The sequence below is a fragment of the Thunnus thynnus genome, chromosome 13, assembly GCF_963924715.1.
Source record: "Thunnus thynnus chromosome 13, fThuThy2.1, whole genome shotgun sequence".
Taxonomy (NCBI): domain Eukaryota; kingdom Metazoa; phylum Chordata; class Actinopteri; order Scombriformes; family Scombridae; genus Thunnus; species Thunnus thynnus.
The window spans coordinates 7,624,502-7,644,373 of NC_089529.1; the positions used below are offsets into that span (position 1 = coordinate 7,624,502).

Genomic DNA, 19,872 nt, shown 5'->3' on the forward strand with positions numbered 1-19,872 from the left:
AGAGGCCATGTATTGTTACTGCAAAAAGTTCAGGCTGTAGATCTGAATAGTTGTGCTTCTCTAGTTTGTATGTTGTCTTGTTTTGAAGGTGTAATATTTTTGCACACCAGTAGATGTTCAATATTTCCATCATATCATATGGTCATATTGTAAAGTGTAAGTCATTCATTATTGTTTCAGTAAATCAGATGTTTCAGCACAGCCAATATGTAATATTGTTGTCAGATTATAAATATTCCTGTCAAACACTATATAGAATAGTATAATAACACAAATTGAGTACTGTCAAACATACTATGGGTAAAACCTACGCAAAGCTTTATCACAAAAGAAGCAATGACATGAACCCCATTAAAATTCTAACTGCATCCAGTACATCAGCAGCCATCCAATAAATATTACTTTTGTGAGGTTTAGCATTGAGGCTCTGACAGAGAGGTGTTAATTCATGGTCATTTTAAGTCTGCAACACAGCAACCTCAGCATTGTGTTGTAATTGATTGCAAAAGTTGTATGGTATATTTGTCCAACTGGAGGACCAGACCACATCTAGTCCACTGGCTTTGAACATCACCATACTGGTGACTCAATAACTGAATGGAATTAAGTTTACAGTATAATAAGGATTACTGGTAGGCAGCCTATACATTGTGGAGAGGCAGGAAGGAGTCTGTTTATTAACAATTTTCATTAGAATTCTAATAAAAAACACTTTAACTTTGGCTGCAAACTAGGCTGCTTTTTAATTTTTACATTAATCTTTTATTAATCTTTTTAATTTAAAAAAAAATTAACAGCTTTATTGAAACAAGTATACAAAAAGTTTACAGCACCTTGTGTAGACAACCTAAGTCTACAATCACAAACACGCCAGAGGGACTAAAGCTTTTAATATGAATAAAAAAATAAATCTTGTAAAGCTTACAGTGGCTATACGTTTTATACATTTTAACAGCTTTTTTATTTGTACATTGAAGACATTGAAAAATGTATTGTTTGATACGGACAGTCAGCTCTGAAAAGTTTGATCATGTGGCGGGAGGACAACGGGCTTGCTAACATTCCAACCATTTTTTCGACTCATTCTGGAGATCAAACCTTTTTGAACATGTACCGTGTAAAACCGTTAAAACTGCATACAGTCTGTCCTTTCAAATGATCACCTGATTGACTCCTTGGAATATCTGCTCTTAGCTGTTTTAACGACTTCTTCATATTCATTAATACTTCAGTTACTTGTGTTTCAGGTCTCCCAGAGTGGCTGTCATGCCCAGTAAAGAGTGGTTCAGAATAAGCAAATCATCCACCAGTCACACAAAGTCTGTAACTGTTTCAACGACAATTTCACTGTTATTTCTGGTCAGTTTGAGGAAAGGTGAGAGATCAACAATAATTTTGCATTTAAAAGAAATTAGAGGAGTGAGTAAAGAAGATTTACTCTGTAAAGGTAAAAACAACTTTTCTATGTATGCTACAATAGGCAAACTCTTTCTCAGCAAAGATCTCCAACAAATGTGCAGCAATATGATACGGCAGAAGGTGATGAGCTTATGATGTCTTGTTGAAAAAGTTAACAGATTGCCTTATTTTTGTTCATAGTTTGCCATGAAAAACAAGTTTTCCTAACCGCTGTTTCAGTTGCATCTAACAGCAATTAAACAACAATTAATGCGCGGTGGCGTCATTACAGCTGCGGTGACGTTTTGATCACATGGCGGGACGACGACGCGCTCGCTAACATTCGAACCAGTTTTTCGACTTATTCTCGAGATCGAACCTTTTCGAACGTGTACCGTGTAAAACCGTTCAAACAGTATACAGACTGTCCTTTCAAATGATCTTCCAACCGACTCTTTGGAATATCAGCTCTTAGCTGTTTTAACGGCTTCTTCGTATTCATAAATACTTCAGTTACCTGTGTTTCAGATCTCCCAGAGTGGCTGTCACGCCCAGTAAAGAGTGGTTCAGAATGAGCGAATCATCCACCAATCACACACAGTCTGTAACTGTTGCCGCTGCCCGGAAAGCTAGTTTTAGACACCTGGCTAGCCGTAGCCTGCTGGAATATAACGGCGAACCGTCGATTAGCTACAGTATTTACAAAATCTGCAGGTTCCCATCCAGACAGCTTATAAGCAGCGAGTGGAGGGACATTTATCAGAATTGGCAGGTAGGTGGACAACAGACATTTTGTCCCTTCACCCGCAGTATTATGAAACTGTTGGACAAACACCAAAACTATCTAAAGCTAGCCAGTGAACGCCAAGTGACCACATCGTTGTCAACTGATGATGAAATGTATAAAGTCTAACAGTTGACGCTTAAAATATAGCAGTAACATTTATTATGGCTATGGCTAGCTAGCGCTTCCTGTGCCTTTTAGCTACTGGAATTAAATGAGTGTTGTTGAATAGTTCACTGGGATATTTCATCCGTTGTTTGGGTTTGTTTGGGCATGTTCAGGACAATCAGTTACACTTGGGGAGCTAGCTAGCCTCTGTCCCACGGGCCTCTGGACGTTGCCGTCATACCTCTGTATTTATTAATACTACCCCTCTGTAGTTACGCTATTATGTCAATGCTCGAAGCCCTATTAGACTCCATATAAATGGGGCTGAATAACAGTGACAAGCTGAGACCAAACGATGATTTCCAGTTGAACAGGGTGAGGTCCACAGCAGTCGACTGGGATGTTCTGATTTTACAGGGAAAATGAAAAAAGGGCGACTTGACTGATATTTCTGGTCAGTTTGAGGAAAGGTTAGAGATCAACAATCATTTTGTATTTAAAAGAAAAATTAGAGGAGTGAGTAAAGAAAATGTACCCCATAAAAATATTTTGTGATTGTATTTCAAAAGGTAAAAATAACTTTTCTACCTTTTTTTTTGAAGTGAAAAAGAGGAGCTCTAACGTTACATGGCTATAACCAATGAAAAGGAGAGACGTGGAATCGTGATGTGAATTTCTAGCTCACTTCTTTATTTAAACATGACTAAACATGACTTGTTTATTAAAATAGGTGGATAACGTGGCTTATTTCAGAGAAGACCCACTTACTAATGTTGCTATCATATGTCTAGTCATCTCTGAAGCAGTTACAGGGTCTTAATTTGAAGGCAAATGAGACCAATGCAAATGTAACTATATTAGTATGAGCACCACACACACAGTCAAATCACCTGGTTGTACATAGATAACTTGGATTGTAAGGAATGGTGAAGTTCTATGTTGACCAATTATCACATTTCTGTATGTTTCTAACCATGCTTGTAGATTAAAGCAATCTATCCAGGCTCTGTGTCCCACACCAGCCTGTGAAGGTTAGGAGGCATTGGTAATGCGTGCTGCATGGCTAGAAAGGAGGGAGCTGCAGACGTGCTGTCCATCTTAGCATTTGTGGATCTGATGCTTTAAGCGACGGCTGCACACCTGAAAAATCTGCATTTGTGAAGTATATCAGCTTTGATGGTGACTGACATGACTGGAGTGTTTTGGTCATTGTGTTTCAGATTAGAGATGGAAGGAGATGAGTGCAGTTTTCCTCCAGATTCGTCAGATGATCACTCCCAAAGAGGAAGTGTTGCTTCCTCCGCAACGCTTTCCCGTGGTATGATGCAGTAACTCTCTATATAATTGTTTGTGTCATGTTTAAATTTCTATATGATGCTGTTTCACTGCGGCTTATTTATATTTGTAATTTTGTCTGTTTTTGTTAATCACACAGCTCAAGATGTGCTGATATACCTGTTTGGTGAGACTGCAGTACACTTGTCTGTAGAAGGGCTTGGCAGTGTCACTGTGCAGGAGTTGGGCCGCATTGTTCGTGATGCTCTCCATATTCCTGAGACTGCACAGGATGTTTTTGCCTTCTGGTTGTCTTCTCCACTCCTCGGTAAAACCTTTTTCCCTCACATGTTTTACACTCATCAATGCATCAATACTCTTTATCTGATTCAGTTCTAGGTGGTTAATAGGATAGCTAATTTGATTGTTAAAGTTCATAAGTGTAGAATTTCTATGTGAGCATCTTCCAAATAATTCCTCACCGGCAAATGGCACATAATCAGAGCTGGAAAAAGGGAAACATCTCACTGTATTACATTTGCCTCCTGCTTATTCCTCAGAACTGCAGTTAAAGGCAAGACATCAACCATACAAGCTGTGTCGGCAGTGGCAGGACTTGCTGTATCGCTTCACTGAGGCTTCGGAGGAAGACATTTCACAAGGTAAGAGTTTTGTCTGTAAATCCAAAGGCAGAGTACAAGTGAAACTGAAATGAAGAAGTCTATAAATGTTGTTTTCTTGTAAATATTGCTCACAGTAAGATAAAATTAGGTTCTACAGCGCCTGTCCTCTCACCTTGCTGCCAGTCTAAAAACTTCAACCAAAAAGAAAAAATAGAATCACAAAAATCATATATCCACTAATAAATGTATGATATGCCAGCTTTGTGTAGGGGAGAAATGTGATTACTGACCAGCTACATGTAAATGTGAATATTTATAGGAACAAGGTTATTGCGGTGCATGTTAATCTATTCTCTGATTTCCTGCCTCAAGTTGTTTTCTCTTAGTTCCTCATGTCCAAACACAGTGAGTGTCTTTGTATGACGAGCACAGCCTGTTTGTTTTTCTGCAGCTATTCCCTCCTGAATTGTGGCTTACATATAATGTATTTGGGGCTTAGTAGCTTAGCTGCGGTAAACAAAGGATAAAGATGCTGTCAGGTTTGCTTGGAATAAATAAAAGAGTGATGTAGTTTGTATAACATACGCAATAAACAACTGTGGCTAAACAGGAAAAGAAAAGGCTTGAACATGTAGAAAATCAGACCGCAGAGAGTAACAGTGATTGCAACAATATGTTGACAAATCCTGTCTAAATATAAAAACCTGAATGTTAATAAAACATTATGTATAATGGTTATGTACTGGCCTATCAGACAGAGGTGGCCATCTACAGTATGTATGTTGCCAAACCATTAGTAATTTTTCTAAAGTTTTAAAGTTACGTGCTACAAACCATAACCAACAATAGCATGTTATATAACAGTCAAAGCATTAAAACTATGATCAAATTTTGTGATTATGAGATGCTGTATATGTATTATTATATGTATCATATTTACAATTCTTTTGACATCAGAATGGAGGCTTACAGCAACCCACCCTGACACAGTGTGTTTTAATGTGTTGCAGAGTACACTCCAACATGTATCTGATGAATGCAGTCAAGGATACAACTTTCTGTTTAGTTATCAGGGAGAAGAAAGAACTGAGACGACACAAAAGTTTGATTTTTACAAAGTTCAGCCGTTGGTTATCGCTCTGTCAAAACTGTCACGCATAATGGACTTGTGGTAAAGTGTAACACAGTTTTAATAGGTTATAAATAAGGTGTCAGGCACAGACTCGAATTCTGGTGTCATTTGTCATTACTTTGCCAAAGTAGAACAGCCTACACTTGTTTGTCAGTGGTGTGATGGGTGCTTTTAAGTTCAGTGATGTCAAAGAACTGGTGACACTGTTGCAAAGTGTGCTGCAAAAAAAAAAACAACACACAGCAGTGACAGCTTAACATTGATGAAACGAAAAAATATGACAAATGGATTGCATAATCACTTACATGCTGTTATGTGTTTTTCTGGAGTCAGCAGGGCTTCCACCCACAGAACAGGACTATGAGCTGCAGCAGAGTGGGTTGGAGGGGGGCTTGAGTGGTAGATTTGACATTAGTCCCACATCTACCCTCACTCCTCCACTCTGTCTGATCTCACCTAGAGACGACTGGATAAGCTGAAAATACAGACGGTCAACTAATGTTAACACACTCGTTGTGTTTTCCCTCAGATGAACCATGTCTCCAGTACCGTCGGAATGTGTTTTATCCCAAATCTAAAGAGCTGCAGGTACTTTGACCCTTATTCTCTGCATAAACATTAATTAACCTTACATATGAGTGAATCACGAAGACAATGGATGCAGTCATTCTTGTCATCGTCTCACTCCTGAGCAGATAGAGGATGAAGGAGTGCTGAGACTTCTGTACGAGGAGGCCAGGAACAACATCCTGACAGGTCGTTACCCCTGCGATCCCGAGCACTGGACGGGTCTCGGAGCCTTGTCTCTTGCTCTCGATGAGGGAACTGGTCTTGACAGCCAAAAATTGACCGCTACTATAAAGTAAGTTGGAGAAACTGGTTAAAAGACTCCACTCTGTTCTTTCTGCCTTAAATTAACATTTTGTGGAGCTCACATTTGACTCTGTTAAAATCTGCCTTTTAGAAGATGTCATGGCCCTGCTGATGATGATTTTGTCAAATGGTGAGAGGACGCCTCGCTGCAGTTTAATGTGCTACATAAAAATGTAACACAACCAAGCTCAAGTCCCTCAACCCACATACACTAAAGGGCAGATGGTAGATTAAGCAGCTTCAAGTGCTTCGGCACAATCGGCGACAACAAGTTGCAATTTGATGAAAGTCCACAGTCATTGTGGAAAAAGGTCAACAGCGCTTCTTTTGTTTGAGGAGGTTTTGATTGTTTTAGTGTTTTTATTGTGCCACGGCAGTGTTCTTCAGTTTACTGGCTTGTAAGTGCAAGAATGCACCAAATGGCGTTTTTGATTGGAGTGTGTTTCTTTTTTCTCTGTAAAGCCTTTTGAGACTTGATTGTGATTAAAGATAGTTAAAGATACTTAAGTTAATTAAACTTGGTACAGATTGCCTACAGTTAATAGTAACATGCAGCTTCTTTTATTGTGTTTGATCATTATTAAACTGAAATAGACATTTCAAGGTCTGTATGGCTTTAAAAACAAAGATTAGGAGTCAAACTCAAAAGTTCAAAAATCACTTCTTGTTTTCTTTATTTTTTCCATGTGGGCGTTATGTTCCAAACTGTAAAGGAAATGAGATGAGAGCATACTAAATTCATCCTCTACCCACAAATTGCATGATGTTCACTCTAATCTAAATACAGCCAAATCAAATCCTGTGCTCCAAGATATGAGGTGATTGGACCATAGAGGAGAAAATCACAACTGAAAGCTTGATAATCTTGACGTCCACCGATGGGATGCAGATTATATTTTAGACCCAGAGGCTCTCTTGGTAATCATGAGTTAAAGTTTTTATGAAGCTGAAGAACAGAAGCTGTCCCGCTTCTGGAGATTTTTTTTTATTTTACGATGTGACTGATTAAAGAGAAAAAAAATATGTTGGGACACGTACAATGCCGGTCAGAAGTTTGGGCACACTGTATATCAGTGTAGTTTTAGACTTCTTTTGTTTTTTAACTTTTAAGATTTTCCAAACCACACAGTTGCACAAGAAAACATGGTGCATTAATGCAAAAGGTCATTTCAGCATCAGTGGAAAAGGAAAATATATTTAACTTTTAACAAATGAACTGAATATAATCTCACCCGGATTTGCACAGATAACTGACCGTGTCTGTATTAGATTCTTGATATCTTCTCGGTCGTTTGTGACGTGCTGTTATTTCATGTACTTTTTTAATTTGAATACAAACTTGTCTCATCTGCTTTCCACAGAGAGAAGAAGCTGTCTTCTTTTCTGCCTGCACACGTTGCCATGGGGAGTGGAGGATTGTTCTCCACTCTGAGAGGGAAGTCGAGTCGTCAGGCAGGGTTAGAGCAGAACCTCCTGGAGGAGTACAGAAAGATCAGCACATCCGCTGGAAACCTTCCCGAGCCCACACAGCTCCTACACCAGTACCTCAACACATGTCACACTCTGCCTTATTATGGGTATGATTTTGTGTAATTAGCCATTCATACTCAGCCACAAAAGTATGTTTTCAAATAATTATTAAATATTCAAATAATTCACATACCTGAAATCACTTTATTTATGTTTTTCAATCTACATTAACTGTACAAACAGGTGCGGTTTCTTCTTTGGGGAGATTGACAAACCAGTGCAAGGGCTCCTCCAAAGGGTAAAACGCAAACCTGTCAATGTTGGCATCTGCCTGGAGGGAGTTTATGTGATGGATGTCAAAGAGAAGGTGAGCACTGGATCCTCTTTGATTGACAGCTTTGTGAAACAGCTGCACAACAACATGTTTTTCACTTTAATGCAGAAACGTTGAAACCAGTTTTTATCTCTCTTTATGAAGACTCCTGATTTCTTTTATTGAACACTTTTTCTTGCAGCACGTGCTGCTTGGCCTGCGTTTCAGCGAGCTTTCCTGGGACCACAGCTACCCTGAGGAGGAGGGTGACTCTCACATTCTGTGGCTAGAGTTTGACGGAGAGGAGGATGGCACTCCTGTCAACAAGTTGCTAAAAATCTACTCAAAACAAGTGAGGAAATGTTTGTTAAATTTAAATTAAATTCACAAATTATCTAATATGAAGCTATGAAATCCTAAGAACTATGTTTTTAAGATGTTATGTGAGATGTTTTTGTTTTATTAATGTGTTGGACTTTAAAAAACAGAAATGTTGTTTACTTTTTTTTTTGGATCTCACCTTCCCTGGTTGACAACTGCACCATCTCTGCTGAACATCAATTTACAAATGTCGTACACTGGAGCTGGTGACAGATTTAGTCGTCTTATGTGTGTCTCACTTCAAATGTTTTCAACAAGTAGAGAGGTGACGCAGCCATTTCTAGAGAACTCACATGATGTTTTTGACAGCTTCAGTATTGGGTGCAGCTGCTGCACCGATTTCTACCTGGAGGAACATAACACTTGAGATAGATTTCAAATAATTGAATGCACTCATATCTTTGTCATCCTTGCTGAGTGTTTGTTGTATTGAAAAAGACTGTCTCAGCCACCAGATGGTGAAGAGGTATTACATAACGGTAGTAATACATAATCACACTAGGCCTTAATCCAAGGTTGGCAGTGTGACCTTTATATGCCTGTGGTTCATTAACGGACCAGCGAAAAAGTAAACTACATCTGTTTATTATGTATAAATAAGCTTGTTAGACACCGTCCTATTTTTCTGTCCACCAGGCAGAGCTAATGAGTGGCTTCATTGAGTTCTGTGTGGAGCTGAAGTCTACGTCTGAGGGAGGGGCTTCAGCTGAAACGGACAGAGAGGTGAGTCCATCTCAACAACCTGACGGCCAAGATGGCAGCAACAAGAACGGACGCGGAGGACGGCGCGGGATGCTGCGCAGGCAAAGCAGTGTCGTGTGCAGTCGGGTCCATTCACTTAACACTATCAGCTACGTGGACAACGGTGAGTCTATTAGTCACCAGGCCCTCATATATTTAGTATAGTTGATTGTAAAGTGAGCTACATCTATGCAAAGACAATCACCTAGTAATAAATTTTGTCCATTTTTGTCTTTCAGGAAAAGAAATCAAACGCTTGAAGCCGAAAAGGGCCGCATCCTTCTTCACCCGACAGGCATCTGCACCCACGTACTCTGCCGTGCAGGTGACAGAGAGTCTGGAGCAGGGTTAAAACTCACCGATCCACTCTGCCCCATGCTTCTCAAAGACCAAACCTGAACATTTTACACTGAGATTTAAAAGAAAAGACTTGACACGAGCTTGAGACATTTAACTGATAATATATGAACATGCAAAGGACCAAGCGAGGGATCTAAGTGTGAGTGGCAATATTTATCTTTTGAAGTTGTGTATATTGAGAGAATACAGTAATGTGAAAAACAGAGTGATCTATTAACAGTTAAGCTTCCAAGGTTGAACTGAAGTGGCTATTTGTTAAATGGCCGTACATGAACATGAATATAAATGGGAAAAAATAGCATTCTCTGAGCACCATATGATGGACCTCCTTCAGGCAAATGTTTACAAAAGCCTGTATAAGTCTGAGACAAGCCTTAGAGAAATCCTCAGATGTTGACTTCAATCGATGACTGTGTATCTCATGACCTTTTTGACCTTTCTGCAGCGTTCTCGAGCAACGTTTAATGCCATTATCATTCAAAATCACTGCATTACCTCTTTTTACCTTATTCTTAACTCTATCCGGGGAAGGAACATCAAGAACATTGCAATACATCCCCCTACAGTACAGCAACTATACTAACTATAACACCTTCTCCTCTTGACTGTTAAGAGTTACCACAAAGACAGTCAGCATGACAAACACTTTCAGGGGACGATCTAAAGGCGTGTTCCCACAATTCTGCTTTTTTCTAAACTGCCAGTGCCTTGTTCTCATGAAAGTCAACGGGCCACTTTAGCAAAGCATTGGCAGAAACATTTAATGGTTTGGTGTTAGTGATCGGGAAGAGTCCGTATGGGAGCACACTGGCTGTGTTGTGGGAGTTTCTTGTAAGTACATGTATTTAAGATTTGCCTATATTTGCAGTTGATTATGGGAGGAAATTGTGCAATGATTTTATTTGTAAAAGCTGAACAACAAATAGTCTAAACATGTAAAATAACTGGATAAACCGGACATTGTACAGCATCCTGTTGTAGAAGAGAGAGTCACTCATTCACAATGTCACGTCCTCACTGGGGAGCATAAAAGGAATTGACTCCAATGAAAGAATCAAATTAGAGGCAAAAATGACCTAAACGTATAACAAGTTAGTAAAAATGAATCTATCTGTTAAAATAGCTCATCCTAAACAACTAAAAGAACAATACCGTGCTGTTATTCCTGCCACCATATGTTCTACGGTTGTTGCCCAACCAGTTGTGTACAAGTTAACTTCAAGTCAGCACCATCAGTACCAGTGACATCCATGTACATGCCTTGACTTGACTATCGCTTGTTTGATCAGGCTTTATTAACAAAAACTAATACAATAATGCAACTTCTGAGACAGAAGACATGTGAGAGACTTCCTGTTCCTGTTATCAGCTCTACTTAAACCTGCTGAGTCACAAACAAATGCACACTACAACCTGCATGTTTAATGGTATTAAGAAGCCATTTAAAATGATTGTTTTCCTTGCAACACACAATTATTTGAAACTAGACAGGGAACACTATCTTTATATAAAAATGAATGAAAACCAACTGACCAACTTTTCACTATGCTGTTGAAATCTCAGTCTGCACACCAAAGCAAGCCTATCTAACATGCTGCAACACAGTATGCTACCTTAACTACACATTTCAGTCTCCTCCAGGTGTCTCTCTGAACTGCAGCCTCATGCTGATACAGGCAGTTTCTGTCTTTGCTGTACATTTAACAAACAAGCTCACCTCACTAATGACCATCCATGAAGGTATACATCTGTATAACACTGCCTTCCACTTGAACGTATGTCCTCATTAAGATGTGGAGGCATCAAGTATTCTTCCAGATTATCCTGAGCATGCAACCTGCAGAACGTTTTTACTTTTCTACGCTTTGATTTGTATGTATGTATGTCAGCGACTGTATGTAACTTTTACTATGCATGTCACATTGTAGAATTAGGCATTCCGACACATCATGTGATACTGCACTATTAATACTAATACACTGTTTATAAATCCTTTACATCTGCAGATTTTTTGTATTGTTTGTTAGCTTTTATGAGAGAATATTTTTATTTCCATTTTCATATACTTGTGTGTGAGTGTTTATACACAAGAATGAAGTAATAGGTCATTTAAAGCATTATCTTCTCAAGCAGTCACTTTGCAGAAGCATAAAGTGCCTTTTTGTTTGTACTAAGTTGGCATATGAATGGCTGTTTTGGAGCTTGGAAACCTTGAATGGACAATTTTTGGTATTGCTATGGTTTAAAAAGTGGTGTTTTGTAATGTGTTTCCCACATTTACAACTAGATGGTGCATTTCACCTTTCTTAGCTGATGTGAGTATATTAACATACTGGATAATGACACTTGGCTGCTGTTGAACAGTGTGATATCTCAGTGCAGTGGTCAGCCAGTTCTGCCTTCATCAAATATGTCTGGCATGTTTTGTTTTTTTTGTAAATAAACGGATACATTGTGGGCCTGTTTCTCAGAGAATATCTGTTAAAAAAGTGTTATTACGACTGCACTTCCTACAGCCCAAGTGTACTGAAGCCGTGCTCATTTTTAACTAACATGCGTGTGATTTTATTGAGACAATACATTTTTATTTGGCAATTCATGTTTTGTATCTCTTTATACATTTTGACCTGTTCTGTAGTAGATGGAGGGAAAGTTGCTGATTATGTTTGAAGCACTGAGGAAAGTTTGACCTTTTCATTCATTTATATACAATTTCAGATTACTTAAAAACAGATTGTTTCAAATCATTTTCTTCATTAATCATAAATACTCATAGGAAGAGTTTTTGCTTAATGTTCACAAAAAGAAAACCTTATTGTTCATAATCTTCTCTATTTAAAAATGACTGATAAATATGCTATTACGACTAATATTGCCAGTAAGTGAAGGAAGACAATGCCTCACCCACTTTAACTAATCTCTTTTTCCTGCAACCTATTATTTTATCATGTGTTTTGCTCAGATACCGACAACTGTAGATCTGTTTTACAATGAAAGCATCAACTCGATGGTTAGATCCCCTGTATCATTTCAACTGGATGCAAATGTTCTATTATTACATTTTTATATATGGTGTGCAGGGATGTAAAAGTGACACTGTTAATGCCTATTTACACACTTTCTGCATAATTCCTCCTGTGAAATGGTTTTAAATGCACCTAAAAACTTAAAGCTCAGTGGCTACTGGCTGTACCAAACTCTACTGCAATTGGCTTTTTATTCTCTATTCATAATTACTAATAATTTTCAACCAAATCGCAGGATATTATTCCACTGTCCATGATGCAATATGTTGACTTTGTCAGATTTTGAATCTTTGACCAATAAACTGTTTTTTTTTTCCCTCTCTGAAGTTGAAGCCTGTTTCCCTTTAGCTTTCTTTCTGGGATTTGTTGTTTTGTCTTCATGTTTGTTATTCTCTTGGTTCCTCTTCAGCATTTGAGCTTGGTCTTGTTTTATAAAATACAGCCACGATTGGAACACAATTAAGATTTTATTTGTATTTTTATTATATTTTATCATTTTAATTTTGTTGCACATCATGCACACACTAGAGACTAAGTTTAATAAATACTATGACATGCGCAGTAGTGCACTTCCGGTAATTCCGACCAGAACTACAACATCCAGAAGCCACTGTTGGTTCTCTGGACTACACTTCGCTGACGACGCAACACCGGATAGGTTACAAATCCGGAAACTTAACGTCCTCAAACTGTCTGCCTGTGTTTGAGGAAAAATATGACATTTTCCAATGCATTATTCTAAAAAGACTTGTTATTTAGAGCAGACAGCTGAGCTTCGTGGACACTGGGCTGTTACTGTGCAGCAAGAGGTTAACTTTGAAGTTTTCAGGCGGTGGTTGTGAGTTGGGACACCCGTCATCTTTTTGTTTACCGTCATTTTATTCGTACATTTGTCAGCTGGCCGCAGTTCAATATGGACAGTGAGACGGACGGCGGGCCCGAGAGGAGGCGCAGGGTGCACGGCATGTTGAAGCTTTACTACGGGCTAAACGAAGAAGGAAAGGCCCCGGAGCAGCCGGAGTCCCTGGATCCCTGCGACATCAACGGGCCGCATTTTGAACCGGAGCTCTACCTCAACAAGGTGAGGGACCCCTGCTGTCATGTCATGTTTACACTGTCATACAACTCACTTCATCTAATGGTGTCTGCTTTCAGTGTTATTAAAGCTGCTGGGTCATCTGACAGTCACCACCAGTTAGTTGAAAGTGATGACACACTGAATCCCAAAAACTAACTGGAGATATAGCCTAATTCAATTTTCATCACAAAGTAATGCACAACTGAACCACTGCTCGTTCAGCTGATATTACATGTCAAAGAAATGGCAAAGAATTCAGTGAAATGGTAATTCATCATATTATACAAATCACCTGTAAACATACAGTAACTGAAAATTTTAAACACATACTGCCCTCTGAAAAGTGTATTTGCTGAGAATGATGGTGATTGAATGTACACACATTTACTGGTGTTGGATAATTAGATAATAATAATGATAGTAGATCATAAGTGGTTCATTTAACACTAGTTTGGCTAAAGCGGTTTCTATTATTTGTATTTTGGACATATGCTATATAACAGTTAAATAACTATATACTTGCTCATGGTTTCCACACTCGTGGGAACTGTATGTTTATGAATAAGGAAGATATACTTAATAAAATATGTCATTAAACTGTATATTTTACATCCCCTGTTTTAAGTGTCTCTGACCATTTTGTGTTTTGTGTCCAAACGCAGCTTAGAAGAGAGTGCTCTCTTGCAGAGTTGATGGATCAGGAGACCTGCATGGTCAAGCAGATCCGTTCTTTGGACAGTGACATGCAGACGCTGGTGTATGAAAACTACAACAAGTTCATATCTGCTACAGGTGAGGGAACATCTGACTCACTGTTGAAATCTCAGATTTTGTTGAATCATGCGTACCTGGATAGTTAAGCCATCCTTCCATCTTTTGCCAGACACCATAAGAAAGATGAAGAACGATTTCAAAAAGATGGAGGATGAAATGGATTGCCTGTCTGCTAACATGGCGGCAATCACTGAGTTCAGTGCTAGTATCAGCGGTACTCTTCAAGACCAGCACACACAGATTACAAAACTCTCAGGTGAGACCTAAACCTGTCAGTTTTTTTTGTTAAGCCAGTTGTGGGGCGCATCATGATGCTTATTTTCACATTTTTGTCTGGCCATGTTTCACTCCAGGGGTTCACACACTGTTAAGGAAGCTGCAGTTTCTGTTTGAGCTGCCTGCAAGATTGAATAAGTGTCTGGAGCTGCAGGCCTATGCTCAGGCGGTGAGCTCCCACCGCCGTGCCCGCTGTGTGCTGCAGCAGTACAGTCACCTGCCCTCCTTCAAGGGAATTCAGGATGACTGTCACGCCATCATGGACAAGCTGGCGCAGGAGCTTCGACAGAAGTTCAGGTGGGAATTCCTCAACCTAGATTCAGACTAGAGACGCCACTGTGAGTGACACAAGAGTCTCATTTACTGCAACAAAGAAATGTGACTGACAGGAGTGCACCCAGAATCACAGCAATAAAGATTCATTTAAATAATTACAAAATGACAAGTACATTTTGTTCTTTCAGGCTGTTGCCATTATTTTACCCTGATTTTACTATTCTGCCATAATAAGGTTTATTTGATGTTTTCACTGAATTTTGGACATAAAAACATATATTTTTTTATTGTATAATGTACATATTCATGTCACTAAGCTAGAAAGTTGACTGAGAAATAATTGGCGTTGGTTTTGTCATCATTGAATGTTGGACAATGTTGCAAATGAAAGAGAGCTCTATGTTTTATTTTTCTTCCTGTTTTCTCCTACTTGTAGGGATGGTGGGTCAAGCTCCAAAGATTTATCAGAGTGTGTAGAGCTGCTGCTACAGCTGGATGAGCCAGCGGAAGAGCTCTGTGATAAGTTCCTGAGCCATGCGCGATCTCGGCTTGAGTTAGACCTCCAGGGCCTGGAAGCAGAGATAAGACCGTACCCGTCTGCTCCAGCCGTGAAAGATGCTTCTGCACACAGGCCGTCATCTACTGCAGCTGCTGGAACTCCGACTGATAATTCTCCTAAAACAAGCACTCTACTGTCTCCCACCTCAAACACTGACATCCTGGAATTCATTGACAGAGGCTGCAATGAATTTGTCAGCAGCTTATGTTTAGTCATTGCATCTTACCAAGAGCTTTTTATCAACCATGCTCAGACAGGCGAGCTAGCATCCAAAAACATTCCTCAGATGGCAACTGGCAAGCTGCATGCCTTCGTGGATGATCTGGCTGCTCGGTATTTCTCGCTCGTGGAGCGGAGGATACAAGAGGAGAAAGGGGTCGGTGATAACTCCCTCTTGGTCCGCGCCCTGGACCGCTTCCACCGCAGGCTTCAGGCCGTGGCCAAACTTCTGCCAGGCTCTGCTGTGCCAAACCAGGGGACTGAGATTGTGGTGCGTGCAGCAACAGAGCGAGTCAAGCAGTACCTCTCCGCTCTGCAGAGCTTCTACATGGACAGCTTGACAGACGTGAGGCAGGCCTTGGCCACACCTCGGCTCTCTGTGGCTGGTGCTTCTGTGGCTGGAAGCGGAGCCCTTTTAGGGGGGGCGACCAGCGGCAGAGATGCTCCCACCAGCCTCCCAGAGCTGCTCTCCTCCCTGTCTGCCTCTATTCTCAATCAGATTAAGTCAGTGTTGGCATCAGTGCATCTCTTCACAGCTAAGGACATTACATTCTCCAACAAACCATACTTCAAGGTGAATAGTTCTACTGTATATTTGCCCTATTTAATGTAATTTTCTACTCTGCTCCATGTAAGCTAAGTCTCCATTTGAGTCTTTTCTTAGTGTCTTAGTGTTGCAATGTGTTTGGAGAAATTAGATGGAGATGTGATGCTATGTTTTTCTAACATTTGGGAGAAGGATAAGGTGTGTTTGGTGATCCAGAGTTTTCATATTGGGATGAAATATTCCTTTAATTTGAGACATCCTAATAGTAATTGTAAGCTTCTATTTTGTGTATGCACAGTGAGAGTGACAGGTCTTCTCTGTCTTCTCCTTGCAGGGTGAATTCTGCAGCCAGGGCGTACGTGAGAGCCTGGTGGTGAGCTTCATAAAGTTTGTGTGCCAGTCTTCTCGCCAGTTTTGCGAGAGTGCGGGAGACAAGGGAGGTTCCACTCCTCCGGCCCTGCTGTTGCTGCTGTCTCGCCTCTGCTTGGACTATGAAACCTCTACTATCTCCTACATACTCACTCTCACAGACGAACAGTTCCTTGTGCAGGTAAATTGCTTGTCCCCCTAAACTCCTTAAAGTTAACATATTTTATTCCCTAATGTAACCTGATTCACTTGCTCCTTCTTTTTGTTCTTTCTCAGCACCACAACCCTGTAACACCCGTCACAACTTTATGTGCAGAAGCCAGGGAGGCGGCACAGAAACTACTGAACCATTACGTCAAGGTAGATTTCACATGGTTACCACTTCTCCTGAGGAGTAACAGGGCCATCAGTGCTGTAAAACACTCCATTCCTCACTAATCAGTTTATTTTGTTGTTTGTTTTTTGCAGGTTCAGGGCTTGATTATCTCCCAGATGCTGAGAAAAAGTGTAGAAACACGAGACTGGGTCAACACCATTGAACCACGAAATGTCCGTGCTGTGATGAAGAGAGTAGTAGAGGACACCACCTCCATTGATGTGCAGGTGACACTATATAAAACCACAATATTGTCATCAGCATTATGTCCTCATGTCCAGTCATTATGCTTGCCTGCAGGCTCTCTGATGAACCCTCTGTGCTCTGCTGTAGGTGGGTCTTTTGTATGAAGAAGGTGTGAGGAAAGCACACAGCAGTGACTCCAGTAAAAGGACTTTCTCTGTCTACAGCAGCTCGAGGCAGCAGGCCCGCTACGCTGCCAGCTACACACCAAGGTACTGTAGCTGCTAACAGACACAGTGCAGTCCTTTAGCAGTTTTAGTTTAGTTTATTGACAATATTGAAATATATTTGCAAAATATCAGAAACTGTGAAGAATTGAATGATGAAGTCCTGTGTTTATTACCCGTTGTCGCCGGGGTGTTTTATGTTTGCATGTGTCTGACTTTGACTCAATTTAGTGAGTCTCCGTCATTTCTCTGATGCATAATTTAAGATGGAAAATATGTAAATCTAAACCATGTCACAAGAAGTATATCACTACACTCAACACTCCCACCAGTTACACACACATAGCACACATTTATTTAACTTAAACTTACCAACATGTAGAAGCTCAAACATTTGTTGCTATGAGGTCTCCAATGCATTATTGTCTTACAGCTGAAAGTTTTCAAAGAAAAGGTAGCCACTTCGGTTTCATACTAAAACAAAACAGTGTGTTGTTTTTGCAATACAGGTGATTTAGTGATTGTTGCACATTTTGATCAGCAGTTTTATAGTCCATGTAGCTGCAAATGTAGGCTGTTTGTTGAAATCACAGATTAGATAATGCAGAGTTTTAGTGAACAGTTTTAGTTGCCGTTCCTCAGCATTTATGATAACAAAATATTTTGGTTCTTATAACAATGTAGTATATGATGTACAGAAATGTGATATAAAGGAACTCCATTTTATCCCATTATTCATATATCTTGAATGCCAGAGTAAAGCAATGACGTACAGTCCAATCAGTGCTTATATGTATTCCCTCCTTCACTTTCACTGGCGGGGGGGGTAATTGTTACTGAGCTGTCTTTAATCATAAGAATAAGGTCATTTTATAATTGTAGATGTACTTCAGTGATCTCTCTTGTCTGTCTGCAGTGCTCCCATGGATACTAATCTACTGAGCAACATACACAAGCTGTTTTCTGAGAGGATTGACATCTTCAGCTCAGTGGAGTTCAACAAGGTGAGTGTAGATCTTCATTGTGCTGTTAACTCTGTGCAGTCTTCAGTAAAAAACATCTCTAACACTCATGCCACTCCACTGTCCCAGGTGTCCGTCATGACAGGAATCATCAAAATCAGCTTAAAGACGTTCCTGGAGTGTGTCCGACTGCGCACTTTTGGCCGTTACGGGCTGCAGCAGATCCAGGTTGACTGTCACTACCTGCAGATGTACCTGTGGCGGTTCGTCTCCGATGAGAACCTTGTACACTTCCTGCTGGATGAGATAGTGGGGAGCTCTGCCCACCGCTGCCTGGATCCTGCCCCGATGGAGCAGAGTGTGATCGAAGTAATCTGTGAACGAGGTTGAAGGTTCAAAGTGCAGCAGGGCAGATAGTCCGCTCAAAACACTGTGTCACAAAGAAGACAGAATTACAGGATATAATGGTTTATCAAACACTGGAATTGTTCTGTTACTCATTTACTATTAATTGTTAAATTTATTGATTCTTTATCGATCTATCTACATGGTCTAAAATAATACTGTAAAAACACTGTTGGAGATCTCAATACTTCCATCACAAGTCAGCTGAACCCCAATCATTAAAGTGTGAGGCATAGTGATAGCACTTTTACTATTGTAAAAATACAAATGACTGTTCTGACACTAAAAACAACAGAATCACTCGACTGTTTTGTTGTCAAGAAGAATGTCAGACATTGACTGACAGTGAATTAAAGTGAACATCAACATTACATTCCAGGTACTTTCTGCACAAACTCCACATGAGCTTCTACTACTTGGGTTTGATATTATAGTTGTCATTTACAAACCATGAAATATTTATCCTCTGAGCTCATTGTGGATAATCTCACAGACCCTTAAGAAGGCAACAGAAGGTGTCAAAAGCAAGAAGAAACTCATCTATCTACTAAGATACATGTACTTAACTTTTTTAGTTCATGTTCCCCTCAAAGGAAAGGTGTTCAGTGTGAGTACTAAATATAATAGAATATGAATTACTGGTGAGTGTCCTGGAAATCTCGTGTATTAATAAATCCATTTGCTGAATCTGCTATCTGAATGTCATCTGATTCTGTAATCTATTTCTAACACTACAGCAGACTTACTGCATATAATGTAGTTGCCTTCAATCTTAATTGATTCTCTGTCTTCTGCTTTGTCTTGCACAGATAAACTGTATGTTTAGGAATGGTTTAAATGTATATGTCTGCAATAAAAGTGTATGAATGCAAGAATCCAAAAGTGTGTGTCCCTTCCTTTACAAAACCAAGAGTCTCATGTTGGCAAAAAAACCCAAAAAACAATAAATAAGTATTAATGATGTAATTTCACACGTTTATGCACTTGCAGTTTCAATAAACTAAATGCAACAAGGCCATTCAGGTGTATTTCACAACATCTGGCAGACATTGCCCATTGTAGGTCACAGCTGACTGTCGCCACCTGATGAGCACATCTGATTGGCTAAAGCCTCTTCTCTCCACCCTCTTCTGATGA

General features: G+C 39.8%; 2 protein-coding genes across 2 annotated transcripts; both read left to right on the forward strand.

Annotated features, from left to right (window-relative positions):
- Positions 1 to 2,000: 2,000 nt before the first annotated feature.
- frmd8 (FERM domain containing 8) lies at positions 2,001 to 11,915 on the forward strand. Its single transcript, XM_067607588.1, has 11 exons — positions 2,001 to 2,170; positions 3,511 to 3,608; positions 3,726 to 3,893; positions 4,126 to 4,227; positions 5,850 to 5,908; positions 6,016 to 6,182; positions 7,555 to 7,770; positions 7,907 to 8,030; positions 8,179 to 8,328; positions 8,994 to 9,222; positions 9,338 to 11,915. The coding sequence occupies exons 2-11, from the start codon at positions 3,518 to 3,520 to the stop codon at positions 9,448 to 9,450; spliced, it is 1,419 nt and encodes a 472-aa protein (XP_067463689.1). The 5' UTR covers positions 2,001 to 2,170; positions 3,511 to 3,517; the 3' UTR covers positions 9,451 to 11,915.
- Positions 11,916 to 13,129: 1,214 nt separating this feature from the next.
- On the forward strand, positions 13,130 to 19,610 carry vps51 (VPS51 subunit of GARP complex). The gene is made up of 11 exons (XM_067607586.1): positions 13,130 to 13,565; positions 14,225 to 14,354; positions 14,446 to 14,592; positions 14,690 to 14,909; positions 15,325 to 16,240; positions 16,548 to 16,763; positions 16,859 to 16,942; positions 17,051 to 17,185; positions 17,292 to 17,413; positions 18,285 to 18,372; positions 18,460 to 19,610. The coding sequence occupies exons 1-11, from the start codon at positions 13,398 to 13,400 to the stop codon at positions 18,718 to 18,720; spliced, it is 2,487 nt and encodes an 828-aa protein (XP_067463687.1). The 5' UTR covers positions 13,130 to 13,397; the 3' UTR covers positions 18,721 to 19,610.
- Positions 19,611 to 19,872: the final 262 nt, after the last annotated feature.